This window comes from Leptonotus elevatus, chromosome 19 (assembly GCF_054856555.1).
Source record: "Leptonotus elevatus isolate MCC_2025b chromosome 19, RoL_Lele_1.0, whole genome shotgun sequence".
Classification (NCBI taxonomy): domain Eukaryota; kingdom Metazoa; phylum Chordata; class Actinopteri; order Syngnathiformes; family Syngnathidae; genus Leptonotus; species Leptonotus elevatus.
In genome coordinates, this window is record NC_141257.1 from 5,839,430 (window position 1) to 5,865,374 (window position 25,945).

At 38.1% G+C, this 25,945-nt stretch overlaps 2 protein-coding genes across 3 annotated transcripts; one reads left to right on the forward strand and one right to left on the reverse strand.

Annotated features, from left to right (window-relative positions):
• Positions 1 to 212: 212 nt before the first annotated feature.
• smap2 (small ArfGAP2) lies at positions 213 to 12,703 on the reverse strand. 2 transcript variants are annotated; one of them, XM_086063531.1, is made up of 9 exons: positions 12,282 to 12,703; positions 6,452 to 6,585; positions 6,126 to 6,290; positions 5,994 to 6,053; positions 5,852 to 5,909; positions 4,841 to 4,974; positions 4,584 to 4,743; positions 4,152 to 4,462; positions 213 to 3,044 (listed from the first exon to the last, which is right to left on the reverse strand). In XM_086063531.1, the coding sequence occupies exons 1-9, from the start codon at positions 12,385 to 12,387 to the stop codon at positions 2,946 to 2,948; spliced, it is 1,227 nt and encodes a 408-aa protein (XP_085919657.1). In that variant the 5' UTR covers positions 12,388 to 12,703; the 3' UTR covers positions 213 to 2,945. The 2 variants fall into 2 exon arrangements, with proteins under 2 accessions (XP_085919657.1, XP_085919656.1); XM_086063530.1 differs by having other exon boundaries at positions 4,584 to 4,767.
• A 1,847-nt stretch (positions 12,704 to 14,550) lies between these two features.
• trappc3 (trafficking protein particle complex subunit 3) lies at positions 14,551 to 20,418 on the forward strand. The gene is made up of 5 exons (XM_086063407.1): positions 14,551 to 14,732; positions 14,903 to 15,000; positions 16,475 to 16,574; positions 17,802 to 17,984; positions 19,871 to 20,418. The coding sequence occupies exons 1-5, from the start codon at positions 14,691 to 14,693 to the stop codon at positions 19,988 to 19,990; spliced, it is 543 nt and encodes a 180-aa protein (XP_085919533.1). The 5' UTR covers positions 14,551 to 14,690; the 3' UTR covers positions 19,991 to 20,418.
• Positions 20,419 to 25,945: the final 5,527 nt, after the last annotated feature.

Sequence of the window (25,945 nt, forward strand, 5' to 3'; positions counted from 1 at the left end):
TGTGGGTCAACAGGGATGATATGGAAATCCTCCCTGACTTCAACAGTTGCTTGGTACCAAGATGCCACAAGATGGCGCCAAATATACTTTTCCATTAGACAGGGCTTTTGCTTGAGCAAAAAAAAACGGTAACGACTGTAGGTGACAAAATAATACTGGCGACACGGTAGGGAAAAAAAACACCCCTGAATGCTCAAACTACGAAGAGAAAATGTAATCAAAACAATATTTATTCACTCCATCGTATCTTACAGACATTCTTATAATGTGTAAATATGACACCAGACAGGCAAAGTATGAAAAAACAAACAGCCCTAATAAAAGTTGTTGATCATAAATCTTGTTTGAGAACCATAATGTACAGTATTGAACATGATCTTGATTGACAAGTATGGCGAACGATACATTCCTCTATTTGCTTTCACTTTACAGAAAATAGCTGAGACAATTTACATTCATGACTTCATGCATTTAGTTAAGAATACATTCTAAACAGACATTCAGGTGCGATTAAAAACAAATACATTAATTTGAACTTCACAAGGTTGTTTTGGTCCCATTGCAAAACAAAAAAAATATGCTTCTTAATTTGAGTGTAAGAAACACCACATTCAAATGTGTGCTGCTTAACAGAGGAAGAAAACATTAAACAATATAACAAACAATCATTGTATAAACATTCTCTTCATGCAGTTCAGTGGGAGTGGCTGATAGCATGTTAGCTCATGACCTCATCATAACCCCGCCCCCCGTGACGTCACGTCACACTTTTATTTACAAACATTCAGCATCATTCCAGGCCACAAATTTACAAGGGAGCTTCATGGATGATGTCACTGCATGCAAACGATATGTCCCACACTGAACAACTAGACATGGAGGAGGTGCTGGACAAGGCAAAAAGTAACACTTACCTCTCTCACTCAAAAAAACTCAACAAAAAAACTCACAACACACAAATCAGACACAACAAAACCCCTTGCACACACAACAAGAACCTCAGACTCAAACACCCTCTTTAACAAAAAAATCTCACACAAACAAAAAACTCTCACACTCACTACAAACATCTCCCCCAACAAACTCTCACACATATCCAAAACCCCTCTCACTCATAAAACCTCTCTCACTACCACCAAAAACACTTCCTCATTCACACATGCCCCAAAACTCTCACACTTCACAAAACCTCTCTCACAATCACCAAACACACTCTCTCATTCACAGACATGCAAAACAAAAACACACAATTAAAAAGAAAAACATTCTCGTGGTTACGCCCAACCTCTCTCACACAGTTCAAAAACCTTTCTCAAGCAAAAATCTTATACACACTAAAATATCCCTCAATACAAAATATCTCACATAAAACTCAATAAAACTCTCATTCACCAAGAAACCTTTCTCTAAAATTTGACACACCAAAAACTCTCATTAACAATAAAAGTCTCTCACACACACCCAAAAATCTCTTACACTCCAAAAACCTCTCACACATAAAAAATGGAAACATGAGTAATTCCAAATATAAAATGCTGATTGAGTGCCAAGCAAAAATTTTTTTTGTTCCGTGTGAAAGTTTTTTGGGGAGGGCAGATTTTTTTTTTGGGTGAGTGGCATTTTTTTCTGCCTGAGGTAAATGTTATTTTTGGCTTACAAAGAACCTCATAATTATGCCCCTTCTTTCATCCTATGAAAACAAATTCTCCCACTATAATGACAACACATTGGCTACGTGGATCATGTATATTGAACAAAGCCTATTGAAATCCCCATAAAACTCATCTTTATCTTTGGTGCGCCAAAATCCAGTTCAGGCCTCTCGCGTGCTGCAGACAATATTGATTTTAGAGGAAGTGCTGCGTACATTAAAATAAGGGATGCTTAGCTGCCAGACTTTGTGCATGTCGGAACTCATCAATATAAATGTGTATGTATATATAATGTATATATTCTAATTGTTTTCCCATATACCACGGACCAAATATCGAAATGTCCCTCAGTGCTGCATACAGCATGAACATAAATTAAGATTTGCCTTTGTTGATTGATATGTTCTAATTGAACTTTTTGTCGCTTTTTTTTTAAGCCTTTGTATTACATTTAAAGCACATTTATTCGATATTTGTGCTTTAAAGTGCCCCAAAGAAAAGCGCTATATAAATCTGATGCATTATTATTATTATTATTATTATTATTATTATTATTATTATTAAAGAAGTCTTTGCCTCCTATTTTAAGCTATAATGCTGCAAACGTACCGTTTTAGCAAGTGCAAGCTGACGGACTAGCAATTACCTAACCTCATTAATATGCTTATTCTTATTATATAACTTGCAGCTGGAAGGGAAAAAACAAGAAAATGAATGAGAGCAAAAATACTTTTGCCGGCAATGACTCACACGCACATTCACATACACTATTCTGCAAGTGCAAATTTGATAACAAAATGTTGTAGATGACAATGTTTCCTTCTGGACATTGAATTGAGTTTTTATTCAATTGCTCGACTTAGTGGGAAAAAAAAAAAACATTGAAGGAAGAGATACAACTTGTCGGCCTGTTTTAAGATTTATAACACTATTAGAAACATACAAATTGCTCCAAATAAAATGAGGGTCTCTATTGTGCGCATTCAAACAAATAAAAACAAAACCAAGTATTCCCAATTGGATATAAAAATGTGCGCTTTTGACCCTGTTGCTGCATTTGATAAAACATTCCGAAGGCAAGTGTGGACATTTGTGAAGCTCGACCGAGGCGTACGAGGCAGGAAGTGGATTTAGGACGTGGGGGTGAGGAGAGAAGAAGAGGTAGTTGTACTTTTCTTAATCTCGTCTCCTCCTCTTTTCTCCTTGGAAATCGGACGAGCTCGCGCAGAGTCCTCGTCCTGCACGCGGCTCTCGTTAAGGACTTCAGAAGTTCACTTTCAGGGCGGGTCCAATTTATTTCCAGACGTGTGCTGTCATGTGCGCTGAACTCGGGGCCGCCGCGCTTCCCGTCGGTTGACCGTTGGCGGGAAAAAGGTTCATGCCTGTCATGTGCTGAGTCATTTGGAAGACAGGAATTATTGAAACCAATTAAAACACGTTTGTTACAAATATTATTTTGTTTTAACACCAAAAAAACAAACAAATTGCAAGCATACATGCCTTTAAGAGGCGGGGCCTGGTGGGGTTATGTGTGATGTTGGTGAATTTGTGTGTGAGTGTCTAAGTGTGAGCTGTGGTCAATAACAGTATCTGGACTTCTAAAAATCGATCTTACATTCTGTCAGTAATGGATCACTAGTAGCTACAAAGTACCAAAATGTTCACTTGTAGTGCTAGTAAGATGTTTTTGACAACTGCAGGTCAAAATTTCAACTTGTAATACTAGTAATTCTTTTTTTACATCAGTACTACTAGTAAGTACAACATTTTTTAAGTACTAGTTAGTATATACTAAGGTATGCTATACCTTGCTAGTATTACATATAACAGTTAGAATGACTACTAGTAGTACTATTGAGAGCCAAAATGTCCACTAGTAGCACTAGTAAGTTGTTTCTGACCTTACTAGTATTACTAGTAAAGGTTAAAAAAATCATTGTAATACTAGTAAGTGTTTTTGCCATCAGTACTACTAGTACCAAAATGTTAAGTACATAACTGTATTTACTAAGATATGTTTTACCATACCAGTACCACTAGTAACAGTTAAAATGGCCACTAGGGAAAGCAAAATGTCCACTAGAAGTACTAGTAAGCTGTTGCTGGCCTTACAAGTACTACTAGCAAAGGTCAAAATGTATACTAGTAGTACTACTAAGTCTCCTTTTTTTACATCACTAGTACTACTAGTAAGGTTCATGTGAACTAGTAAGGTGTTTTTGACATTGCTAGTCAAACTAATAAGAACCACAGCATCCAATAATAGCACTAGTTTTGGCCCTTATTAGTAGTACTAGTAGGATCCTACTAATGTGTGACATATGCCTACTAGTCAGACTTGGTAGCGCTACTAGTGCAGTACAGTGTTGCACCAGAAAGGGAACTAGTAGGCCAATAATAAAGGGGGGTGAAACTACTAGTAAGACACAGTGGTTCCACTAGTGCATCCTAGTTGCACTATTGCGCTGAATTGTCTTACTAGTAAGGACAAAGACGTACCTGTCCAATGTTCCACTGCAACTGCTGAGCGCCAAGCGCTTGCTGCTGAGCTAATGTCGCCTGCGGACGTGCCATCATGCTAGCGGCCTGCTGCTGCTGCTGCGGCGCCATCATCGCGTTTTGCTGATGTCCCATCATGCACTGGGACACACCGGCCAAGCCGCTTTGGGCCGCCATCAAGCCGTTCTGTTGCTGCCCCATCATGGCAGCCTGCGACATGGCCATGGCTCCTCCCATCCCGCCGGCCTGAGCTAACGAATGGTAAGAACCGTACGGATGTGTCGGGTAGCCCATTTGGTTCATGTACAAGCCTGCGGGACAAAAAAATAGACATGAAAATCCAGCAAAGTCACTACGTGCACTTCTTAAACTTTTGTGAGTAGTTAGAGACTAATGACTTTAAAAAAAAAAATGGACAAGATGATCGCTAACCATGAGGAGGCGCCATGCTGCTAACGTGCATTGACGGGGTGGAGCCATAAAGGGACAGAATGGAGTCCTTGGACAGTTTCCTGAACGCGCCTTCTGCCCTTTTGGGTGCCGGGTCCAGGAAGAGGCTGAGGTTTTCAGGCACAGAGGCGGTCACTCGGCTCTGAGGCAAGAAGGTGGAGGCAGCCTGAAGTGACGCACTTTTGTTTTAGTACCAAAAAAGGAACATTTCCAAAATAAAACAGGTGTGTATTTCATACTGTGTTCTTTGTGGAAGAAGGATCTGAGAGGTGACTGAAGAGATCCAAGGCAGGGTGCACCGGGTTCGAAAGTGCAGGACTCTTGTTAATGCCCGGAACCCCATTGGATACTGCAGGACTTGGAGCAGGAGCATCTAAGAGATATTACAAATATGGATGTGATCATATCTAATCCAACCATTTATGAACTTCGTCTGTTGTGCTGTGCTGAAAGATGATCAATGACATCATTGGTTCATCAAATTCGACTAGACTTTTATCAAGTTATAATAAAAAAAAAAAATCATCTTTAGTCGTTCAACCCCTACCTAATGGAATTGTCCTTTGTATCATATTAAGATGAAGAATGCTTAAAATTTTTAATCGTAATCGCATGACTTCAATAGTTAACTCACGATTAATCACACATTTTTATTTCTGTTCTAAATGTACAAAAAAAAAAATTCAAATTGTTTCAAAAATCTAACTATTAGAAATATGGCTGCATCTTTTTGTCATTGATACAGTAAATTTCATAATAATTCATAAAATTGAGTTAAAATTAAAAAGATGTACTGTACTGTAAAAAAACGAGTGTTTTTCTGCCACTAGATGGCATAATTGCATTCGTAAGACGTTGGTGACAGCTCAGTGCATTTTTATTTTCATATTAAGAGCTATCTAACCTTTAACATGAGTAACTTGGTCAATTCTACACATTTTTTTTAAAAATTGTAAAATACAACTTTACCCCAGTCTCCACAAATATATTAATTATTATTACGTCTAAATTTTGACCTGGACGCGTCTGCTGCGTTTGCGACTGGAATTCCCCGAGAACAGGCTTTCCAAGTAATCGCGCGTTTAAAAAATGGTGCCGTTAAAGGAACTTTAAATTAACTCAAAATTAACGCACTCATTTTGACACCCCTAGTAAATACTGAAACAAAAAAAAGGGATCGAACCAGACCATTAAATGACTCTTCCGTTTCATTCTTGTGTCTAAAATCTGAATGTCTTGCGGTGTCATACCTAATCCCAGCAAGTCCGTAACACATTGAGAGTCTCTCTTCGGGCTGGCGTCTTTTTTCTGTCAAAACACCAAAAGGGTTCAATGAATGCAGACACATTTGCATAAATCACCATCATTCTTGCAGCTCCGTGACGTACTCACAATTTTCATTTTCTCAAACACAACCGGTTCCTTGGGGATGTTCTCGCAGCTCTTTTCTTTCTGCATTCACAACGCGTTTTGCCATGACTCGAAATATTCCGGCACACTCGCCGTGAGCCGACGCTGACTCACCCGGAGCATCTGGATATCGATGACTTTATCCATGTACTTCTTCTTGTCATATTTGTCCCTGATGAAGTTCTCTGCCGACTGGTCGCTCTCGGGGCGCTGGAAGCATTCGGGGAGGAACGCCTCGTAGAGCCGTTTGGCCTTGGCGTTTCCCATTTCCTGAACACACTGCAGAAAAGGCAAAATAGAACCACGGTTATTAAAAAAAAGTCCTTTGAGGAACATCGGGATGGCATCACGACAGGTATGTCGGGTTTTTGGGGTTGAAATTTCAGAATGAACCTAAAACGCTGTTCAGCTGAAGTTTAGAGAAGAAAACGTCCGCCAACCTGAACCTGCTCCTGCGTCCACTGGTCCAAGTTGACAGACTTGACTTTGGAGATGTGCACCCCGAGATTTCGATGAATACCGGCGCATCTTATACAGATAAAGATCCCCAAATTCCACGAAGACCATCTAGGACCTGGAAGATAGATTGTATTTAGACTCCTGAGAAACCACTGAACAAAGACAGGCTCCAAAAAGAAGACCAGCTGAAGAGCAACGCGGGATAGAATCCAATTTTTTTTTTTTTGTCCAATTACAGACAGTCATGCCTGAGACCTCAATTACAAACCGCAATTCAGCAGGGAACCCATCTAATCCTGTTTAAATCAGGTAGCGTCCTGACACACAGGAGCATCCAATAGAGACTGATCGGGGGAAAGAAGCAATGCAAAAACACAGGCAAAAAAAGGCTGCACAACAAAGAAGACCTGCCAAGAAAACCTCTTCAAAACTGTGAGGCTCACGTGTTGCTGCAGTGAGTTTATTTCATCGCTAGATGGTGTAAAAAGCTCTTGGATTGGTACTTCCTCAAATGAAAGGGGACGTTTACGCCAGTATTTATTTCTTCCACATGAGTCTGAACAAAGGCGTCAAATATGGTGTTGTCTTGTTTCCATGGGGAAATAGTCCTACAACCTGAGGCTTTTTTTTGGGACAAAATGGATGCAAAGGATGAGAGGTTAACAGACAAGCCTGAACCGGCTCAAGCATTAGCTGTCATGCCGGCTAATAATAGAATTACTGTGCAAATCCCGCTTAACTGCGACAAACACTTGTGAGGGGATTATCAAATATGTGGAAAACTCTGAATGGACGAATCACTTTTGTCCTCAGCGTCCTTTAATGCCTCCAATTTCTCTCCCTGATCTGCTGCCTCTCGCACCTTTATCTCTTTGCCACAGTTTGACCTTTCTGTTCTCCCAACTGAATTACTACAATTTCACACCCTTGTAGCCAACACTGCCTTTGTTTTATTGGATTTGGCCTAATCATAATAGAACTGGCCAATTTGTCTTGTGGAGAGTTAAATGCATTGTGAGAACACTTAGAGAAAAACTCTATCTATCCATCTATCCATCTATCTATCTATCTATCTATCTATCTATCTATCTATCTATCTATCTATCTATCTATCTATCTATCTATCTATCTATCTATCTATCTATCTATCTATCTATCTATCTATCTATCTATCTATCTATCTATCTATCTATCTATCAGCTAGCTAAATAGCTAGCTCACGAGTTAGCTAGCTAGCTAGCTAGCTAGATGGATGTTGGATGGATGGAAGGAAGAAAGAAAGAAAGAAAGAAAGAAAGAAAGAAAGAAAGAAAGAAAGAAAACCCAGTAGTAGTATATATAGTCTAATTATGCCACAGAAATATTTGTACAATTACCAAAAGTGTGAAGCATATTGTTAATGACGTACAACGAAAGCCCTGATATTCACAAAAAGATGCATGTCACTGATAAGGTGTCCCATGCACCAAAGGTCAGCCCATGAAGCTAATTATGGATGCGCAGGTCCTGATGTTTGTAAAGGTAGCATAGCAACCAGATAAGCCCTAAAATGGAGGAGGCATGAGATGACTTGGACATTTGCGCAATGAATCACACCTGCGCACCGCCCCGCAACAGGCTCTTTAGTGGCGATCCGTAAGGCGTTATGTATTGTTTGCTCAAACCGTGTACACCTCCGGGTACAGTGAACAGAAATAGTCCGGGAGAGTAGGAGGCGACGTCGGAAAAAGGAATGAAATGTGGGGCTTTAAATTCGCCGTGTTTCTGGCGTTGCAAGAGACCAAGACATCTTAAAATATCACTGAGCATTGCAGCATTGACGAGTGCAGGTTAATGCCAGTGATTCCCAATCAGACAGGTGTGCCGCTGGACAGCATCAAAAATTGGACTATAACATACGTATCTTATTTTTTGTTGAACTATCTCTGCTAGTGACGGACAGAACCATTAAATGCTCCTCCACTAGCTGGCAAATGGTGCAATTAACCCCGCAGTGGTGAACATCCACAAGTATTGGGTTTTGCCACAAAATGGCATCTATAACAGAGGGGGATCATAAAACATCAACGCAATGCATCGAGCGCACGCGCAATTATGAACCTGTAGTACATTAAGGAGTTCAATTATTTTTTTTAAAAAGCAACAAAAAAAAAGGGTAATCAATATTGTAGCTAGCATAAACGCCTAAATAACAAAGATGATTCCCAGTGATGACTCGTTCTGGAGCAACAAAATACAACAACATAAATTTTGGTTAGCAGCAGCTATGATGAGGTGGATAATAAACTTTCTAAATGCTTCCCTCTTTCTAAATACACAAACACATTTTCGCCTCACTCGCTGGCTTACACGTGCACGGGAGGGTTGCAAGTGCGTACGGCTCATTAGCCGACATCCCACAAGGATAAAAACGCTACTTTCGGCTGTTAATCCCGCAGAGCTGCAGGTGTTGCCGGAGCCTGTGCACTACTATCGCCACCCAGACATGCGGCTCCAGTGCAATGTGTTGACACGGGGATTTACTTGAGTAATGTAAGAAAAGTCACGCGTGAATTGATATTTATTACAAGTGTCGCGCATATAAACGATCCTACCACAATCTTATCCGATTGGTGACACGTCACACACACACACACACACACAATTATCCTCCATTTTCATTCTCCCCGCACCTAAAGCCCTTCAGGACGCCCGAAGCTATCCAGTGACCTAGCAGTAGCAGCCTATGCTAACAAGCAGATGGACCCTGATAGATAATTGATTTACATTTTCACCATATGCGTTGCAACGTGAGAACCAACTGTGGTCTTAAAAAATGGGAACTTTTATTCACTTTTCGTTGTTAAGAATACATATTCAATCCATAATTTAGGGGGTTTAGTGCAAACAATATTACGCAAGAGTGCAAACAAAATGGTATTGTACTCTCTCTCTCTCTCTCTCTCTCTCTCTCTCTCTCTCTCTCTCTCTCTCTCTCTCTCTCTCTCTACTGTATATGTCACCCTCTCCTTGACTGTGACTCAGGGGACGCACCGAGGAAAATCCCTACTGGCATCTGACACGATAAGACACGCGAGGCATGACACCGACTGTTATAATGAGAAAGTGTGCCATTTTGTTTTGGAAAGATGAGGTATTTGTTGTGTAGTGCGCACGAACCTGGCGAGTGAGAGAAAGTTGGAGATTGTGACATCTCGATTCAAGGATTATATTTTAGTTTTGGGGTTTTTTTATGTCAAAATTTCAAGCTCAATTAGGCAGAAAAATCCACCTGTTTTTATCCATCTGAGGGGGCGACCATTTTGTCTCCGAATGCCACAAAAATGACATCGCAGGCTCAGTTGACGACCAATCACGGGCTCACTTGTTTTCTGGGTTTGGTCATGTGACGTTCGCAAGCTGAGCATTTTAGGCACTGTGATGTCATTTTCAGTTGACGGCGTGTGTCAGTAAAAGGCAAAATGGCCGCCCCCCTGAGATAGATAAAAACAGATGGATTTTTCTGCTTAATTTATGTTCCACAAACACAAAATTGAGTTTAGACTAGTGGGGGCATGTAGATGTTTTACTTGACTTGAAGTAGGTAAATAATACAGAGGCTGGTTTTGTAACAAATCAACAGGTGCACATTTTCACTATCTTGTACAGTGATTGCTTCACAGTTTCCTCATCGTGCTTTTTTGAGGCTTTGCGCGCGCCAACGTTTTTTTTGTGTGTGTTGCCACGACTTCCTCTTAGTACACCCCCGAGGGAGGGAGGTGAGAAACGCACGGTAATCTTTCTCGAGGCAAACGAGATTACAACAAACCAAGATGAAGCTGAGTCGAGAGGCGGATGTTGAGTGGACAAATGCTTTTAGGGCGGCTTTGTTTGTGTGTGTGTGCATGTTCAAGCGATGAAAGCTCATACACTTAAAAATGCGCCAATCAGGGCGAAGGAAGAATAGCGGCAATAAACGTCCTGTAATTCTGAAATGCCACAAAACTACATACACTCAAACGACAGTGAATATACAAAGTCTACACACCCCTGTTAAAATGCTTGTTTTTTTTTTACGAGACCAAAATATACCATTAATGTGACCTATAACCTGTACAAGTCCATTACAATTTTCAAAACGTATTAGAGAGAAACAACTGAGATGTGGTTGCAAAAGTGTGCACACCCGCTCATAAGTGGGGATGTTCCTGCATCCAGAATGTTGCAATCACATTCAACTCATGTTAACTCATTCACCGCCATTGACGGTTATAGACGTCTAAATTCATTTGAACTATTTCTATTAGTTTAAAAAACAAATCCACTTTTGTTAACAAGAGTATGAAAACCCAGAATTGTTTTATTGTACATTTAGAACATATAAAATTTGTGATTAATCGTGAGTTAACTCATGAAGTCATGCGATTTTAATTGCCCGACGCTGCTAATTTTGAATTCAATAGTTAACTCACAATTAATCATAAGTTTTATATCTGTTCTAAATAGCAAAAAAAATAAAAAATCCTGGGTTTTCATACTCTTGTTAACAAAAGTGGGAAAAAAATGTTAAACTAATAGAAATAGTTTAAATGAATTTTTGACGTCAATAGCCGTCAATGGCAGTGAATGAGTTAAAATGGAGCCAGTACACACCTACCACCATTTAAAGTGTGTCTGACAAACCCCAAATAAAATCCAGATGTTCTAGTAAACTTTTCCTGACATTTTTTCCAGAGGCCTGAAGGATTTTTTGCTAACACTGACCGCTTTTTTGAACTGTTCATAATTCCTCGACTAAGGCCCAATAATGCATCCCAGACACTTTGGACAATTTTCCCGACATGCTTTTGTCAGTTTTTTATGCAACCAAATCATCCCTGACAGCATCGGAGATTCACAAACAAGATCCATAAAGTTTTATCATTCCCTGCATGATCATGTTTAGCATCATCCTATCTTGTCTTGCGTGAGACAAGGTGGAAAGGACTAATGAATAAATCACGGCATGAAAGCACTCAAAGAGCCTGCTTGCTGATTCTCATTAAATATTTGCCAGGCCGCCAACTCATGTGACTCCAGTCTGCATTTAGCAGGTAAATAACAGCAAAGAACGACGGACACACGCGCACCTGGAACCTGCTTAGTCATTCCGCCATTCATAATATTCTCGTCGGGGATTGCCAGCAAGTGACTTTCATGGGAGGATTTATAGCTGGGATGGAAGTGCTGCTAAGTAGTGAGGGAGGCTGAACAGTGCTTGTGCTTATATTGAATTATGTCTTTCAAGGTTGGAAGTCGTGCAGGTCAATGCCAACGCAACACTTAAGCCAGATAAGAAACCATGTGTGTCTGTGAAAAAAAAAAAATCTCATTCAGAAGAGGTCACGGGTCACCGATGATCTATTCCTTCGCACTATCGCCAAGGCTGCCTGCACCCGAGTCACTTTTGTCCCAACTTTTCACATTTGCACTCGTGTCTCTTCCCTATTTGTGTCCAAAACAGGAGCGATCGCCCCCGTGGAAAAACTGGTTTAACAAATAGAGGCTATAAGTCAATTGCTTTTCTTTACTCGAGTACATTTCACAATCTGTACCTTTTTACTTTTGTTTTCTGCACTGTGAGTGAGTAGCTCTGGGAAAGAAGTGCATGTGGTAAAAACACGCATGGTAATATTACATCATAACCTTCTTAACCAGTGATTATAACACTAAAACATGCAATATGTAAAACAAGAGAATTAAGATTGATGAATGCAAGTGCACTCGCCACAAGATACACACACACACACACCGCATGGTGTGCAGGTTGTATCCAGCAAGAAGACGACCCACCTTTTGATTCGCAGTCCGCGCAGAATTTATTCTCCTCCAACGCCAGCAAAGAGTTGAGCACCGACTGATATCTGTCGACGTCTTTCACAGATTTGCCCGTCATCATTGCGCAAGAGTTGACCTCACCTCGGTCCGCAGCAGCTACGCCGTCCGCGGATTCTCAAATCACCCTCCTTGATTCGATTCCTGGAAGCGGCGAGAGGCACTGACACTGGCGCTCCTCGATGGGATGAGGAGGAAGATGAGGATGAGGATGTTGAGGAGGATGGTGGTGGTGGGGATCGCCTTGAAACCAAACAGCATGCGTCTTAGTTAAGGCGCAAGGATCGCACTGTCGTCCCAACAAAATGATTATTATTATTTTTTTGTTACAAAAAGACATTCTTGGTAAGAACTCTAAATCAAAGATAAAAAAGAAAGAAAGAAAGAATAAATAAATAAAATCCTCCACTGACTCCCCCCCCCCCCTGCAGTTCTCACAAAGCTCCACCCTCGCCCCCCGCTTACACTCACACTAAATATGTAATTGATAAAACACAGAAAGACTGGCAATTATTCCATTGCTGCTCTTCCCCAGAGACACAATACACAATAGATACGCCTTGTCGCTGAATCGTACGTCAAGACCGCCGCCATATTGAATGTGTCAAAGTGTCAATTGCTGTGTTTTTCTCTCTCTCGTCCCACCCTCTTAATTACCAACTTAAATACCCAATAAAAACGATAATGTAAGTTTTAAATAAGCTTCTTGTCTAGTATGATTTAGTTTTTTTATTTCTATTTTTTTGGAAACCACTCTCCTTTCACATGATCTACTTTTATTTTGGGATGTGCTTAGCTAAAATTTCTCATATAATGTTGGTTTCTCAAAGATAAAGGACTGAAGAGACATTGGGAAACTCAAACATCTTTCCCAGAGGAAGGCTGCTCGTCTCTTTCCAGCCAGATATAATACATTGAATAAGGAAAAACTGTTCAATAAAAATAAATAAAAATAAAATAACACACCTATAAAACCTATTAAAATATGGCAGACGAGCATACATATTCCATGAAATGGCTAACCTGCGCAAGGCGGGGTCTAGATATGATTGATGTCTATATTGAATAATATTTTTATTTCTGATTGGTTTTACAGAGGAATATGGGCTGTTGACCACTTTATGGATGAGGAAGGTAACATTTTATAACATGCAGGATTTTGTGAGAAATATCAAATTAGATGTACCCAAAATAAACATAAACAAATTGTAAAGACATTTCCTATCTCCTTGGTAAACACGATTAAACAGGATAAAATACATTCGAAAATCACGCCAGCTTTAAGGCATCTATTCATTAATGGTATTGATTTTTTGTAACGACAAATGCAACAATACATTTATTAGAAGCCAGTTAAAACCATTAAAACGTGACTATATTCTTAATGACTGTAAATTAGAAGATAGAAAAGCAATGAGATGTAAATATTTGAAATTTCCCGTCCCAGCAAAAACCAAGGAACTTTTAAAAATTATTTTAAAAAACAATTAAAAGATTTACCCAATGTAAACAATATATACACAAATGTCGTTTCTTTAGAACAAAACCAAATATTGCTCATTGGAAAAAGGAATTGAAATCTTATAATAATTCAGCATGAATGCAGCAAGACTTAACTCATTTATTTAAAGACTGTACTTGTGATTGTTTTCCATGGCCCTTTCTGTTCTTTATTTGAAATGGAAATGCCCTATGTTGTTGTTTGTTTGATTGTACTCGTTATGTGAATTTTGAGAATCATTGAAATGGGATTGTACCTATTTTTGTTTGTATTTGAAATAATGGAAAAAATACGCTTACTAAGGGAAAAAAGGTATGATTGATGTATACAGTATGTCTGTGCTTTCTACCCCGTCTTACGCTATTGAATAATAAAGCTTTAGCTACACTGCCACTCTGTGGTTAGATAAAGCGTGACACACTTTGGACGTTTCATTTTCTGGTTGCTTCGCTCTTCCTAAACGCAAGAGGGCAGTCAAGTGTTGTGTGAAGAAAAAAAATCAAGCGATGGAAATTTAAACGGAAGTAAAATAAAATTTTCTTCATAAAAAACATTTTGCTCATATTTCGTAATACAGCGCACGAGTGGTGTAGATACATGTAAAATAATGAAATCTACTGATTGAGTGTCTGCTTTTCAAACATATTTTCAAGTTATTTTACAGCCTTTGCTGATGACCGTTCCTCTAAGAAATGTTTTATTTTTCAAAAATAACCGGAAATCGTTTGTTTATAATTCTGTCAAGTTTGGGGGTAGAGTTAGTGTTAGCTAATACGGAACTGGCTTGGACGCTACCGTAAAAATTAAATAAGAATAAAGGGATTCATATCGACTCGCCTTTATACCTTGTTCCAACCATCTCCAAAATGTCTCGGCAATCCAACCGCACATCAGACAGCAAGAAGATGGTATGTTACTCTTTGAAGCACGATTAAAACGTTGCTAATGTAGTTCGCATAATGCTAACTTTGTTCGAGAGGCATTCAGCCATCATACTTGCCACTAGTTTAGCCCTCAGCCGCCATTTACGCCGTTTAAAATTCGACTTTTGAGATCTAATATTGTTCTTTCCTTGTAGAATTCTGAGCTATTCACACTGACCTATGGAGCTTTGGTCACACAACTATGCAAAGACTACGAAAACGACGACGAGGTCAACAAACAATTGGACAAAATGTGAGTCTGCAAAAAAAGCAGCATACAACGAGATGGGTTTGCTTTGGTTTAAGCGGCAAAATGCACTAGTCACAAAAAGTTCGGGATATTGGCCTTTTGGGTGACATTTTAGGATCGACCCAGATGCAAGTTCAGGTCAACTTTATGACGTTCTTCAAACTTTTGAACGCACGTGTTCAACTGTTGAGGGTTTCACTACTTCTTGCACATTTTGGTATTCTCTAACAAGGAGATGAACAGCAAAATTCAGGTACAAAATACCGGACCCGTAATTCAGTTTACAGGTGCTCCAAAGTTCAAGAAAAGCTTTAGGTTCATCTTGAAATGTGACCCCAACGCTCGTTAACCCAAAATTATATTACAAATTGAACAGAATAAATCTGGTCGGTATCAAACAACGATTCAATATTTTTAGCTTAAAGCTGAACAATGTTGAAACTTGCTTTAGCTTTTTTTTTTGGTTCAAATTGGATACAACTTGACTCTCATTCACTCATTTTGTACTTTCAAACAACTATAGAGGGATTTTTATATAGTGGATTAAATAGTTCACTCATCCGTCAAATGAGACTTATTTACTGCCATTGACATTTATAAACGTCAAAAATTATTCATCCCTAAACTATTTCTATTAGTTTAACATTTTTTCCCACTTTTGTTAACAAGAGTATGGAAAATCTAGATGTTTTTTTTTTATTGTATTAGAACTGATATAAAATTTGTGATTAATCGTGAGTTAATTATTGAAGTCATGCGATTAATTACGATTAAAGATTGTAATATATTTTCTTTAAAAAAATATTTAAACAAATGTAATTAAAAAAAAAAAATAATATTATTTTTAAGAAAAGACTATTAAAAATCAGGGGCGTCAAAAAAAAAATATTTTTTTAATCGTAATTAATCGCATGACTTCACTAGTTAACTCACGATAAATCACTAAATTGATATCTGTTCTAAATATACAAAAAAAACATTTCTAGGGTTTCATACTCTTGTTAACAAAAGTGGAAACAAAAGTCAAACTAATAGAAATGGTTCAAATGAATTTTTGACGTCTACAGCCGTCAATGGCAGTGAACGAGTTAATTATGTCTTTGTTAAATGTATTGAACCAATAAATACAATACAGTAACATTCATTCATGTTCTTTTAAGATGATTTTATTTTACAAAATGAATACAAACAAGAGCAATATGTCTATTGTTCATGTTGTGATGTTTCTGAAATGACTAAAATATGAATACGAGTGAATATTGCCGCTGTGAGGGATAAACTACGTCTCAACTCAAAGCAAATGACAGGCCTTCCGGTCTTATGTTTCCTGGCCTCGGGTCGCTTTGTCAGCATGCTTCAGTCGGCCTGCAGGACCTTGTAGCGAATTCAAATCTCCTGCCAAACGTCTGAACCATTACAGGAAGATATCAATTTGACGTTATTACCCCCCCCCCCCCCCCCCTTCTCACTTTCATAGGGGTTACAACATCGGAGTGCGTCTCATCGAGGACTTCCTGGCACGCTCCAGCGTCGGCAGGTGTCAGGATTTCCGAGAAACGGCTGACATCATCGCTAAGGTGATTGGACGCTTTCAGGATAATCACAGCGTGACCGTGGACGCTTTCCAAAGAGAACAGATCAATCCGATTTAAAGAACGGCATCTTGATGGAAAGATGGGGAAACTCTCTTTTTACACCCAGATACGGTCAATAGCAAAAAGGTCAAGTTGAGTTCATCTATAAAGTTCATCCTGAAACCTGAAAGTATGCATTCTTATGGGCAAAACTTTCATATGTACAGGACAGCTGGTTGGGATATAATCCTGTTTCCATTTCCTGTGAAAAAAGGGGTTCACGTCACTTCCTTTCTCCGTCATGTTCTTTAACTCATTCACTGCCATTGCTATAGACGTATTTTATTTTTTTTTAAAGAAGAAAAGATGATTAAAAATTAGGGGCGTCAGCCAATTACAATTTTTAATTGTAACTAATCGCATGACTTCACTAGTTATTTTTATTATTAAAAAAAGAAAAGAAAAGATTATTAAAAGTGACTGGCATCAGGCGATTAAAATTTGTAATCGTAAATAATCGTCAAAAATTTATTTGAACTATTTCTATTAGTTAAAAAATTAATCCACTTTTGTTAATTTCTTTTTTTGAATCTTTTTTTTTTTTTAAAGAAGAAAAGATTATTAAAAATTAGGGGCGTCAGCCAATTACAATTTTAAATTGTAATAAATAATTTTTATTATTTAAAAAAAAAGAAAAAAATACTAAAAGTGACGGGCGTCAGGCGATTACAATTTGTAATCGTAATTAATCGCATGACTTGGTTAACTCACGATTAATCACAAATGTTATATCTGTTCTAAATGTACAATAAAACAACATTTCTATGTTTTCATACTCTTGTTACCAAAAGTGGGAAAAAAATAATAGTTCAAATGAATTTTTGACGTCTATAGCCGTCAATGGCAGTGAATGAGTTAAAGGTTAGTCTTTCCTTCGTGACCCCAGAAAAAAATAGACGGAACCAAGTGTGCAACTACAACTCTCCCATCTGTTTTCAATGATTTCTCTGCGTCTCTACGTACATGTTCTTGCCATACTTTTTCATAACGAAGCCGACCACAATACAGCCATGGCGACGACAAAACAAACATTGTTCCCATCATAAAAACTCCATAATACATACGATCAATGAACATTTTCCACATGCATGCCCACACTGCAAGATTTCCTACGCCGCTTCGTTGGTCCACCCGCTTTGCAATTGTAATCGTCGCGGCTTGTTCACCCAGGTGGCGTTTAAAACCTACCTCGGGGTCACCCCCAGCGTAACCAACTGGAGTCAGGCCGGCGACGAGTTCTCGCTCATCCTGGAGAGCAACCCGCTGGTGGATTTTGTGGAGCTGCCCGATAGCCACAGCGCGCTCATCTACTCCAACCTGCTGTGCGGCGTCCTCAGAGGAGCTCTGGAGATGGTAACTTCGCAACAACTCATCATCATTTGTTCATTTTCACTTTCAGTATAGTTAATAGGGGTGTGCCCAAAATATCGATTCTCGTAAGAATCGCGATTCTCCTTTTAGTACGATTCAGAATCGATTTTAAATGTCCCCAAATCGATTTTATTTCAATTATTTATTATTTATTTATTTACAATTATATTATGCTGTCTTGTAGGGGTAGGAATCTTTGATTGTCCCTCGATTCGATTCCGATTTTTGGGCCTGCGATTCGATTCAGAATCGATTTTCGATTGGGAGCGATTTTTGATTCAAAATGATTTGATTGACAATGACTTTTGCTTCAATCTCTAGATGTGCAAGGAATTGTAATGATCTAGTCCAGTCTGACTCGCTAATGCTAATTAGCGCGCTACTCGCGGCTCTTTTATCACTCAAAAGAACGGCTCCACGCTGCAAAAAAACTACTTTTATTGGAATAACTTGATCGTGACTTTTTCCTTCTACTCTCTAATGTGGCTACAACTTAACAGTGTATTAGACCGCGTGTAACCACACTGCCCCTAAGTGGCCAAATCGAGCACAACATGAACAGCGCTCCCAATAAAGGCACACACAAACAAAGGGAAGACAGTATAAAATAATTGAAATAAAACTGATTTTGGGACATTTAAAATCGATTCTGAATCGTACTAAATGAGAATCGCAATTCTTATGAGAATCGATTTTTTGGCACACCCCCTACTGTCTTGCCTTTTATTTGGAGCGCTGTTCATAGTGTACCCGATTTGGCCACAAAGGGGCAGTGTGGTTCCACGTGGTCTAATACACTGTTAAGTTGTAGCCACATTAGAGAGTAGAAGGAAAAAGTCACGATCAAGTTATTCCAATAAAAGTTGTGTTTTTTTTGCAGTGCAGAGTGTTAATATTCAATTTAGGGACAAGAGCGTACCGATATTGGTTCCGATATCAGCCTTAATTTAAGGTATCGCACTCGCGACGGTTGCCGAGACTGGTATCGGCCGTCCTAGACCTTTTACGATAGTATACTAGAAATTAGATTAGAAAATGTCCACTAATTTCATGCAATTTTAAAGAAAATGCTTTATTGGGATATATAAATCTTTCTTTTAAATTGTCTGTCACTGATTCTTTTAGGAGAAATTTTATGTATCAAAAGCACTAGTGGTATCTGATATTGATATCAGTGAATACTCAAGAGTACTTGTACTGGTATGGGTCCGAAAAAGAGTTGCATTTTATTTTAACATCCCTAAACTTGAACTTAAGCTCAAAACTTTTGAAGTTCGATATTACCAAGTTGTCAAATATCCACAAGATGGAGCAAATAGAGAAAAAAAAATTCTCACTATATCAAAAAAACTTTTTAAAATCATTTTAATTCAACAGTTGTTTTACATCATTCCTTTTTTTAAATTCACATTTATAACTTTGATCTTCATTTGTCAATGTACGTTGTTGTCGTAAGAGAAGCGCTACAATTTCTCTGAAATATTACGCAACATATAATTATTCTTTTGAAAATAATTTTATCCTCCTCCCTTGGACCTGGCGTTCTATTGTTTAAATGCGCTCACCATTTTCCTCATCGTGCAACGTTCCAGGATTGACTTCATGTGAGTTATTGTTTTGTGATTATTTGTTACCTGAAACCTTTTCTGCCACCTACTGGCCCGGAGTGGAACATTATCCACTACAATTTATTTTTAAAAATATTCGTCTACTTTTACTAACAGCAAAAAAACATTTTTGTGTTCTCTTTTATATATGCTCTGGTTAGATATTTAAAAAAAAAATCATATTTAAAAGCCATTGTCTAATCTAATGTTCATTTTGGCGCGAATGAACTCGAATCTGATGGTGAACTTTTCAAATTCCAGGTCCAGATGGCTGTGGATGTGAAATTTACCCAGGACACATTGAGAGGGGACAATGTGACAGAAATCCGTATGAAATTCATCAAGAGGATTGAAGAAAACCTCCCCGCAGGAGACGAGTGACAAAATGTCAACAATCTGCCTCATCAGCAATTTTTTTTTTTTATTGAAGGTTTTTTGTTGTTGTTGTTGTTGAAAATGACACTTTGTTTACAGACTGTTAAAGACTATTGAGATTCGCTTAAGACAACACTGGATGCCAACACGAGTTTGTGTGTTTCAATATACTACTATAGATCCGAGCAATCCAGGTCACTGCACCAATTGAAATACTATCCTTAGATTTGTTCTGTGTTCAATTGCAGGTTTGTCATTGTTGAAGGGGGGTTGGCTTGGAAAACATCTTTTTTCCCCCCCTTATTAGATAGTTCACTTAAAAAAATTTAATTGTAGTATGTTGAATTCTTTTTTTTTTTATGTCCATGTTGCTGCCAATTGTTAGGCATGTAAAATTTAAGTATATGTTAATAAATGCAACCTATTTGATCTGATCTGTTTGTCTTTCAGTTTTTAATTTTTTAGCGTCTTTTTTTTTTTCCAAAACACAAACGGGTCTTCAGTGCACTGTTTTCATGTTGACGTCTCCTTTTTTTTTTTTTTTTTTTAAAGTCCGACAGCCGCCCTCCGGAGGCAAACAATAGCACGTGTGTCGGCCTAACGCGCGTATGCATGTGCGTGTCCACCGGGAATTGCCGGCCTCACGGGCAACTGGTTCTGGTCGTCACACCTGTGAATGGCTTTTACGCTAACAGGAAGTAATGGACAAACTTTCCACACACTTTGTCAATAACTGCAAACAGATGGCCATTCACACACAGAAAAAAAAACACGCGTGTGGATAAACAAACGCATGAGGATAAAAATGGTTGTATGTTGGAAAAATAACATGGTATTTGGGGTTGGTCTGTAGAAAACGGTGTTATCAGAATAACCACCAGAGGGCACTGTTTACATGACATCTGCTGTAGTCATGATTGTTCACCAGCAGGTCTCGTGATGTGGAAATGTTGTTTACTTGTGAAAAGCTTCTATCGTTCTGCCATATGCTTGCGCAGAATCAATGAACACCGAATATATGGACAGGCATATACCGTCACATGCATTTCCACCAGCTATAAAAAGTCGACACACCCCTATTCAAATCTTTATATGCAACGCAACAGAGACGACACAATTCTATATGACAGAATAAAGGCCTATATGATCAAACAGGACAATAACAACTGCATAGCAACTGACAATGTGATCATCATAAGGGACATAGAAACTGTATAACATCAGCATCATAACACAGTGATCCCGTGACCCAATCCAAAAACACCATCAATGTGACCAACAACCTGGTGTTTGCATTACCCATATGTTTTTTTTAAGGGCCGATGCCGATTATTAGTTGTCAAGGAGGCCGATAACTGATATTTACGGAAGAGGATTAGGGCCAGTGAAGAGAGAGAGAGGGGGGGGGGGGGTAGTTTGGCAGGATGGTCACTGTATATATAACCACCGTATATAAGCATCTGCAACCCATTTGAGCTTTATCCTAGCAGTTACTAAATAACTGATATGGGTAAAAAATATATATTTTGTGTGTGCTTATCTGAAGTTATACTTTGATTAACTCCTTCACTGCCGGCGGCTATAGACGGCTATAGACGTCAAAAATTCATTAGTTTCACATTTTTTTGAAAACCTAGAGAAAAAAAAAGTATTGTACATTTAGAACATATCAAAAAATTTTGATTAATCTTGAGTTTAAATAATTAAGTAATTAAACAAAAAAGATAATATTTTTTAATTGTAATGAGTGGCATGACTTCAATAATTAACTCACGACTAATCACATTTTATATCTGTTCTAAATGTACAATACATTTTTTCTAGGTTTTCATACCCTTGTGAACAAAAGTGGAAAAAAATGTTCAACTAATAGAAATAGTTTAAATGAATTTTTGACGTCAATAGCCGTCAACGGCAGTGAATGAGTTAAAAATGGAGCCAGTGCACACCTACCACCATTTCAAGATGTTCTAGTAAGCTTTTCCTGACATTTTTTTCAGAGGCCTGAAGGATTATTTTTTTTTGCTAACACTGACCGCTTTTTTGAACTGTTCATAATTCCTCGACGAAGGCCCAATGAGATTCACAAAACAAGATCCAGAAAGTTTTATCATTCCCCGTATGATCATGTTTTAGCATCAACCTATCTCGTCTTGCATCAAAAGTGAAAAAAAAAAAAAAAGTCAGTCACCGTCAGTCTCTGTTGGAAATCTGTTTGGTACGGGAGCTACGAAGCTGCCTTCGCTCTGCTTCCAATTTCCTCCAGCTCTTTTATTCTTGGTCTTCTCCACTGGATGACGACTTTTCTGCCCATGTTCCTTACGATTCGGATTCCTGATCCTCTTTATATTTGCCTCCCGTTTTCTCACAATACTTTTTCAATCTTACTTTAGTTTTTTTTTTTGTTCCTGAAACCGCAGACGTTCAAGCTGGAATTTTATGTAACCGCCACACAAAAGTTTTCCAGCTTGGAATCGCTTCACTTGAGGGGATGGAGTGAGTAGGCGAGAGGAGAGAGAAAATCCAACGTGTAAGTTTACACCGGCCGACCTTGAGGGGCAAGACTGCACCTGTCCTCATTATGGCGGGGCCGGTTCCACCCAAACGCACAAGCAAAATATTTCTATCGCGTTCAGTGGCGGTAACGAGTACATTAATTCCAATTGAAAAGCAGGAATGCAAACGTTCTGCTTTGCCGAAGACTAAAATCAAACCAGGCCTCGCGCCCTGAGGCGATACGCCCGCGCAGCTGCAGTAGACAGGATATCGCCGTTCAAAAGTGGCAAGCCATGAAGTGAATGCGCTCCACCGATTTGGACCGGCGACTCTCTTTTCCATATCAAAAATACCGTCACGTTGGAAAATGAGGCGGCGGCAAATCGGAAAAGTGCAGCAGGGTTTTTAAGGCAGATTTGTAGACGTGATGGCGAGTGGGTGTCATTCTTTCATCCAGCCATTGTAAGGTTTCTACCAATACGGGGAAGATAGGATAGAACCGCATTCATTCAGCTTTTTACTATTATTAATAGGCTTAGTCTATGAAGACGAGGGCTGGATAAAAAAAAAAAAAAATAAAAATAATCCCTTATCGAATTGATTTTCCTTTTCAGGCTCGTTATCGATTCATAAAACCATAAATTGAATTTTCCCATAAAATCTTAAGAAAAATAGAATTTCAAAGGCAATTTTTTTTGATCCAACTGTTTTCTTGAAATTTACTGTTCACTTGAATTAAAAGTATTTTCTTGCATTTATTAACTCATTCACTGCCATTGGCGGCTCTAGACGTCAAAAATTCATTTGAACTATTTTCTATTAGTTTAAAATGTTTTCCCACTCTTGTTAACAAGAGTATGAAAATGTACATTTAGAACAGATATAACATTTGTGATTAATCGTGAGTTAACTAGTGAAGTCATGCGATTAATTACTATTAAACATTTTAATCGCCTGACGAGATGATTTTTAAAAATTAGGGGCGTCAGGCGATTCAATTTTTTACTCGTAATTAATCGCATGACATCAATAAATTTTATATATGTTCTAAATGTACAATAAAAAAAAGCTAGTTATTCATACTCTTGTTAACAAAAGTAGAAAAAAAAAGTTAAACTAATAGAAATAGTTCAAATGATTTTTTGACGTCTATAACCGTCAATGGCAATGAGTCAAAGACCTGACTTGTTGCATTTAAAGACAATTCCGAATCTTTTTAATTTATATTTATAATTCATGAATTAGATTATGAAAATATTTTCATCTCATCTTTGCTAGTGTCAATGTTTGTGTCACACTTAATAATACAAAAACATGCTAATTGTGTCATTTTTGGTTGTGGATACAGAGACCACACTAATCCATTATTTATACAACTAAAAACTTTCAAATGTAATGAATTGATGGAGTTTAATTAACTGCCTTAAAATAATCATGACATTTTACCAGTCAATATACAAAAAAAAAAAAAAAGGGAAAGTGAGGAACAGACATTTTTTCCCAAAACCCAAATATAGAACAAACCAAAAAGAACGATGCATTTCAACTCAAGGTGTCAGTTTGTGGAACAATCTGGATTTTAAAACAAAATCTTCTCAGTCTATCTGTAATGTATAAAAGCTCAATTACTGGAAAAATATATAGCACAAGGACATGCTGTTAAACTATTTTATAGAATTGTTACATTGAAAGCGTCTTGACCGCTCGCTCTTATTCATTTTGTGGGTTTTTTTCTTCAAGTTTTTACTTCTTTCTGTCTGAAATAACCCTGAATTGAAACACGTGCTACTTTCATTAATAAACTAAATCATTTGAAAAATTCATATCTTTGGAGTTTTTATTCATGATGCGATATCGGATTGAATTGAAGTGAATCCAATTTAATCGTGAAAAAAATTGAATTGAACTGAACTCCCGTGAATCGAAATCGAATCGATTGAGGAAATTAGAATCGATACCCAGCTCGAATGAAAACATTGATTTCAGCCTTTGTATTTTTCATACACAGCCATTTTCCTAACATATGTTTTCGTTCAACAACGTTCGAAGAACTAACATTTTTGTAACAATCCACTTGACAGCGACCCACAAGGTCTTATTTTATTCTGAATGTTGTTTTTGGACGGTTGTTGTTTCGAGCTGACAGCTAAATCCAGATTCGATGTTGTGATGTTCAAAAAAAAAAGTACATTCCCCGCCATTAATCCAGGATTTTTATGTTTGCATTTATCTTGTCAGATCCACCCATGATTCCTTTGAAGCTTGGTTTCATAACTTTGCATTGGACTTGGCTCGATCCACTTCGCCATTAACTTATTGCCAGTTTCGATGCATCGCTGCAGAGCGGACCTTTAATAACGTTACCAATTGTGATTTGAGCTTATCATCCGATACCCTTGCGAAAGGGGTTTACACATGCAATAAAAACCAAAGAAAATGCAAAAAACACAAAGATATGAACCCGGAGGGAAGGTTATTTTGCCAATTTGTTTAGGACTGCCTTTCTTTATTTTCAATGTGGCTCTGGATATTTTTCCAACTTTTTAGATCCCTTGAAATTTTAGGTCAAAGTCTGCGTTTCTCATCCGCCAAACCATATGAGTTCAAATCAATTGAAAAATTGTGGGGGGGGGGGGGGGCAAATTTGGATTTCAATTTTATAGCAAGAGTCAAGAATGAGCCAGGATCTTTTTTGTGTCTGTACCGGACCAGACAAAAGGATGCGTCATGTCAGCACCGTCATCTGGTATTTTCATTTTACAGCACGCTGATTGTCACTAATAGTCCTTTTCTTTTAGTCTCTTCTCTTGTAGTCTTTCCAGCTTCCATCATGTGCGCAGTGTGTTGCATTAATCACAGTAGCCAGCAAGGGAGACAGTATAATTATTTTTATAACCAGTGACACCATAATTGCATACTCCAAAAAAAAGCATCACAAAACGCATATTCAACACATCTATTGTATGAAAAAAAAAAACCTAGAGCTAAAATTCATTGTTTCGCTTTTTAGCTTGGTGTGAATTGGACCGTCACACAAAAGATACAATATGAAGTCTAGGGGTGTCAAGCGATACATTTTTTTAACTCATTCACTGCCATCAATTCATTGAAAAAAAAATATTACAAAAAAATTTGGGGCAAGAGGCAATTAATTTTTTTAATCGTAATTAATCGCATGACTTCACTAGTTAACTCACAATTAATCAAAAATTGTATCTGTTCTAAATTTACAATAAAAAAAGTCTAGGTTTTCATACTCTTGATAACAAAAGTGAAAAAAAAAAAGTTAAACGAAGAGAAACTTTAAATGAATTTTTGACGTTTATAGCCGTCAACGGCAGTGAATGAATTAAAAAAATAAGAAAGAAAATATTATTACAAATTTGGGGCGTCAGGCGATTAAAGTTTTTAACCGTAATTAATCGCATGACTTCACAGGTTAACTCGCGATAAGTCACAAATTTC